The 5,801-nt window shown below is 60.5% G+C and overlaps 2 protein-coding genes across 2 annotated transcripts in view; one reads left to right on the top strand and one right to left on the bottom strand.

The window, feature by feature from the left end:
- Positions 1–2,339, top strand: part of LOC105522690 (chromosome unknown open reading frame, human C9orf139) — a 4,751-nt gene extending 2,412 nt beyond the window's left edge. The window contains 3 exon segments of the mRNA XM_011957265.1: positions 188–271; positions 273–346; positions 348–2,339. Of these exon segments, the coding sequence (XP_011812655.1) occupies positions 188–271; positions 273–346; positions 348–612 (423 nt within the window). The 3' untranslated portion in view covers positions 613–2,339.
- Positions 2,340–4,967: 2,628 nt separating this feature from the next.
- NPDC1 (neural proliferation, differentiation and control, 1) overlaps positions 4,968–5,801 on the bottom strand; it is a 5,173-nt gene continuing 4,339 nt past the window's right edge. The window contains exons 7-8 of the mRNA XM_011957263.1: positions 5,480–5,583; positions 4,968–5,373 (exon numbers count right to left, since the gene is read on the bottom strand). Coding sequence (XP_011812653.1) covers positions 5,281–5,373; positions 5,480–5,583 — 197 coding nt within the window. The 3' untranslated portion in view covers positions 4,968–5,280. The remainder of the gene's footprint in view (positions 5,374–5,479; positions 5,584–5,801) is intronic.

The following is a 5,801-nucleotide window of genomic DNA, read 5'->3' as shown; positions in this document are numbered from 1 at the left end:
CCTGAACTGCTCGGCTTAGGGGCTGGCACCAGAGTGGGCAGCCGCCTCCCACCCCTCCCTTCCAGCCCCCCATGTTTTGAGTGATGACCACAGTGGCACCTGGGCCTTTAATCCCACCCCAGCATTCCTTTTCTGGCAGGGAGCCCCCGGGGAGCCTCACTTTGGCTTCAGCCTCACGCCACCCCACCTCTTCTCCCTGCAACGGGCACCCGGTGGCAGCTCCTGCAGGAAGGAGGCCGTTCTGCCGCACCTGCGGGTGACCCGGCCTCTGGCTGCCAGAGCCCGCCATCCTTCCTGTTTGTGCTGCCAGGCTGGCAGGGTCCCTCGCCACCGACCTCAGCCGCAGCCAGTCTGCTCCCTTCCTGGGTGGATTTGCAGGAGCCTCCCCCACCCTCTGCCCCTAGCTTGCTCCTCCTTGAGGACTCCGGGCAGGGTGGCTGCCATGGGGCCCAGCCGTGCGTGGGAACCTGCGAGCTGGCAAACGGGGCTCGGGGGTTTTGCCCAGAAATGGGTCAGAACGAAAGCCTCTCAGAGGAAAGAAAAGGACATGAGTCAAAGAGAAAGTTGGGGGGTGGGGGCTCCTCCTCATCTCACTCCACCCAGGCCTCCTGACTCCCTGGGTTTGTGTGGACCCACGTGGGCAGCCAACCCCAGCTCCGTGGTCTGTGGGCATCGTGATGATCAGGACACAAGCTCTTCCCAGCCGAGCCTTCACTGTGGGCCAGCTTCCCGGTCGGTGGATGACCACTGAAGAGGCCTCAACCCAGGGGGCCCCACTCCAGACCAAGCACAGACCACTGGCCAGTGCCCCCTGCAGACAGCGGCACCCAGGGCAGCAGCAAGGTGAGGGGCACTCAGCCCCAGCCCGAGGGGCGCCTCAGAGAGCGGGCTGAGCCTGGCTGTCTCCCTGATCCCTCACCTGCTTCACCCGGTTGGCTTGAGCAAGGCAGTCCAGATGCGTGTCTCGAGCGCCCCCTGGTGGCGTGCTGCAAAGCTACATGGCCTCCGGCGAGAAGGGAGCCGGCCATTCATCCTCAATAACAAGGTGGAACTGGGGGCTGGAGAGCCCCTCTGACCTCGCCTTTGGAAAGGTGGGTGGGTGCACGGAGCCTGGCAGGTGGCCAAGGGGACCCCCAAGTGGAGGGACTGGTCGAGGAGCAGCACGGGGTGGTGCAGCGGGTGAGCCCAGTACCTCCCCTCCCACTTTCGTCCCATGGAGCCCCAGGACGTGGAGGGGATCACGTCTGTGTCCTTGATCTCCTCCAGGTGGAGCTGCTGGGTGGGGCTCTGGTCCTCCAGGGACCCACTCTGCACCCCAAGTTTTGCCCTGACCTGCTCCTCTGTGTTGCGTGGCTGTAGGGGAGGGCTGCAGCCAGGGACTCTGAACCTGGGGCCGGCCCACCCAGCCACCCAGGCTGGGGAACAAGATCGCCCCCCAGGACCAGAAGCTGGGGAGGTCCTCGCTTCCTAGGGTGTTGGCTCGGGGATCACATGCCCCACATTCTGGGCCAAGCATGGTCCTGCCCCAGCATCTTGCTGGGTTGGGGGCATCTCCGCACAGGTGAGTGCCACCCCAGGGTCTCTGCCGGGGTCTGCATGTCACCCTTGGGCATCTGTGCTCAGGAGGTCACCAGCTGTGGGCAGGGCACCAAGTGGGGAGGTAGCTGAGGCTGGAAGATGCACATCAGTGCCCCGCTGGGCTTCCTCAAGTGGGAACTGGAGAGGGGGCTGGGCTGCCGGGCCAGGGTCAGCAGGCTCAGGCGGGCTCAGGGCTCAGGGTCAAGCCAGAAACCAAGGTGAAGTTTGCCTCTTGCTGCCACCAGGGCCCTGGGACAGGGATAGCAACAGCAGAAGGTCAAGTGGAAAAGAAGTAATGGGACCCCAGGCAAGGCTGAGCCAGGTCCCAAGCCCAGGATTGGGGTCTCCAGAGTCCCTGGGGGTCCCAGGGCAGCTCACCCACAGCCTGGGGCCTATGGGAGCAAGGGGTCTCCGATGGCTGGGGGTAGGAGCTTGGACAAAGTTGAAGGCCTTCTGTCTGAATTGGCCAGGGGCCAACAAAAGCCAAAAAGCTGGCATGGTGGCTTATGCCTGTAATCCCACTTTGGGAGGCCAAGGCAGGTGGATCACCTGAGGTCAAGAGTTCGAGACCAGCCTGGCCAACATACTGAAACCCCGTCTCCACTAAAAATACAACAATTAGCTGGGTGTGGTGGTGGGCACCTGTAATCCAAGCTACTCAGGAAGCTGAGGCAGGAGAATCGCTTGAACCTGGGAGATGGAGATTGCAGATAGCCAAGATTGTATCACTGCACTGCAGCCTGGGTGACAGAATGAGAGTCTGTCTCAAAAAAAAAAAAAAAAAATCCAAAAAGGCGAGTGGGGAGCAGGGTGCTGGGCTGCATGGGGGCCTATGCCGCAACCGGAGGACCCTAGCCCCCTGCCAACCCTTCCCCAGCTCAGGCCCACCGGCTCCCTTCTCATGCAGCTGCTCTGGAAGGAAGTCCCTCCTTGCCAATTCCTGAGAGAATGGGCAGCAGGGACCACGGGGACAGGTTGGGGACCCCAAGAAGATGGAACACACAAGGAGGCTGCTCTGGGGTCCCTGGGTCAGGCCAGCAGGACAGGTGTTGTGACCTGAGGGACTGACTGTGGAGCCTCAGGGGAGCCTCCTGGCCAGTGACACACTGGCCTGGGCCAGACGCTGCCCTGTGCTCGAGTGACGCCCGGGCCTCTCTGCACCCACCCGCTTTACCTGTGGCTAATGGCTTAGAGTGAAGGACGGTGGGCATGGGTGTGGGCATGGGTGTGCCGCGTGGGCTCAGCGTCCACCCTGCCCCATGCACGCACCCATCACACCAGGGTCCACACACAGGCTCCCATCACACCCTGCCCCATCACAGCAGTGCCCAGAGGGCCACGGAGGTTTCCAGCTGACGGCCAGCCCAAGGTCACAGGCAAGGAGTGACAGGTGAGGGTCAAGGGGGCTTCCTGGTCTGGGTGGGCTCTGGCCCCCAAAACATGTTGCTTAGGTCCAGCCAGTCTCCCCCAGCAGAGGTGAGCAGTTTTCCCCCAGTCTGCCTGGCCCACCCTTTCTCCAGAGACTGTGCCCAGTGGGTCTTATCTTCGCCATGCCAGGTGTGATGGTTAGTACTGTCAACTTGATTGGATTGAAGGATACAAAGTATTGATCCTGGCTGTGTCTGTGAGGGTGTTGCCAAAAGAGATTAACATTTGAGTCAGTGGCTGCAGAGGGCAGACCCACCCTTCATCTGGTGGGCACAACCCAATCAGCTGCTAGTGAATATAAAGCAGAGAAACGTGAAAAGGAGACGATGGGCCTTGCCTCCCAGCCTGCATCTTTCTCCCGTGCTGGACGCTTCCTGCCCTCAAACATCAGACTCCAAATTCAGCTTTGAGACTTGGGTTGGCTCTCCTTGCTCTGCAGCTTGCAGACGGCCTATTGTGGGACCTTGTGATCATGTAAGTTAATACTTAATAAGCTTCCCTTTATATATATATATATATATATTTCTTTCTTCTTCTTCTTCTTTTTTTTTTTAACAGAGTCTCGCTGTCTCCAGGCTGGAGTGTGGTGGTGCAATCTCGGCTCACTGCAACCTCCGCATCTTGGGTTCAAGCAATTCTCCTGCCTCAGCCTCCAGACAGTTGGGACTACAGGCGCCCGCTGCCACGCCTGGCTTATTTTTTGTATTTTAGTAGAGATGGGGTTTTACTGTGTTGCCCAGGCTGGTCTCGAACTCCTGAGCTCAGGCAATCTGCCCGCCTCAGCCTCCCAAAGTGCTGGGATTACAGGCGTGAGCCACCGTGCCTGGGCCCCCTCCATATATATGTATCTCCTATTAGTTCTGTTCCTCTAAGAGGACCCTGACTGGCCGGGTGCAGTGGCTCACGCCTGTAATCCCGGCACTTTGGGAGGCCAAGGCGGGCGAATCACCTGAGGTCGAGAATTCGAGACCAGCCTGGCCAACATGGAGAAAACTCTACTAAAAATACAAAATAAGTTGGGCGTGGTGGCACACGCCTATAATCCCAGCTACTCGGGAGGCTGAGGCAGGAGAATCCCTTGAACCCGGGAGGCAGAAGTTGCGGTGAGCCGAGATCGCGCCATTGCACTCCAGCCTGGGCAATAAGAGCGAAACTCCGTCTCAAAAACAAATAAATAAATAAGAGGACCCTGATTAATAATAAGAACACACCAAGGCTGTCTAGGCGCCTGGACCTCCAGACTCCTAATAACCACTGAGGCGCTTCTGAACCCAGTCCTCCTACATCCCCAGCGTCAGTGGGACACACGAGTTTCAGCCCCTGCACCCTGACCTGGTACTGGCCTGATCTGGGCACTTTTGATCACATGGTCCCCCTCCCTCCCTTGGGGCCTTCTTGCTCCAAATTTAGGAGGGGCCAAGTCCCAGCTCCAGGTGTCCAGGCCCCTCCCATCATACCCCTCACCCGGCTGCATGAGTCCACCTGGCTGTGCATAGCTGGTGCCACACAGGTACCCCTGCCTGCCATCCCTTCTCTGCGTGCTGCAGGGCCTGACGTCTCCATGAGAAACCCAGACTCGATGTCTGCATCATTTTCCTTCTGCCTGGAGGTGATGGGCACCCACATCCAGGTGTGTGTGGACTGTCCCCTGCTCCAGCCCTCTTTATCACACAGGAGCCAGCTCTGGGCTGGCCCAGCCCTATGCTGTACCCTTCCCCCTCTCCCACCTGAGTAGAAGGGTCCACAGGGGTGAGGCCTGGCTGAGGAGGGTGGGGATGATCCCGTGGCCTCTCCTCCAGCTCCATGGGACAGGAAGGTCCTCCTCATGAGGGGACAGAAGCCTCCTCCCTCTGGGGGTGCAAGAGCAGACCCCAGCCCCCCCCACTCGGAGGTCCATCTACCAGGGCCCCAAATGGTGGATGGGGACAGCGGAAGATTAACCCAAGCCGGCGACACAGGCAGAAGCCGCAGGTCTGAAATGGACTTTAATTGGCTTTCGTCTCTAGAATTCCCCACCCATTCCTGCGCTCCACGGTTCTCCCTGCCCCTCCAGTTTGGGGGTCCAAACTGAACAGGAGAGGTGCAGGGGACCAGGCGGTCTCCTGGCACAAATGTTTGGGGGTCTCCCTGGCAAAGGGATCCCAGGGCCTGAAGCCCAAGGCCCAGTCATAAGCACACAGCATCAAAACATGTTTTTAGTGGGAAGCTCCGGGCCCTGCCCCTCCCCGGGGGTCTCGAGGTCAGGGAACAGGTGGGCGTCTGTCTGCCTCCAGGTCATGGCAGCGCGGGCGGTGAGCTGGGGGCCGGCAGGGGCGCGGACAGTGCGGCGTGGTCGAATAGAGGGTTGCGCACCTCCATTTCCCCGGTCTGCGAACGTGGGTGTCAGGCTGGGCAGTGGGTGGACTGGGGGCATGCTTGCTGGGAGGAAACCCCAGGAGATGGTATGCCCCTCCCTGCACCCTGAGGCACTCACTGGGGCCAGGCCCGGGCACTCGTACACCGTGAAGTCTCCGTCCTCATTCTCCTCATCCGAGGAGGCCGTGTCCAGCTCCTTGGGGGGCTCTTTATGCCTGGGTGGGGGGGGATCGCTGGGTCCTCCCCACACCCTCGAGGTGCAAGTGGCCCAGTCTGGAAGTGGGCACTCAGCCCACCTCAGCCCTGGGGCGGCAGGGGAGCAGAGCCCAGGGTGAAGTTGGCCGGGGAGGTGAGGGTGCAGGGCGGCAGGGGAGGTGAAGGTGAGGGTGCCGGTGAGGGTGGCAGGGCCCAGGGTAAAGTTGACCAGGGGAGGTGGAGGT

The sequence above is a fragment of the Colobus angolensis genome, unplaced genomic scaffold (assembly GCF_000951035.1).
Source record: "Colobus angolensis palliatus isolate OR3802 unplaced genomic scaffold, Cang.pa_1.0 Scaffold44, whole genome shotgun sequence".
NCBI lineage: Eukaryota > Metazoa > Chordata > Mammalia > Primates > Cercopithecidae > Colobus > Colobus angolensis.
This window is presented reverse-complemented; position numbering and strand designations above follow the sequence as displayed.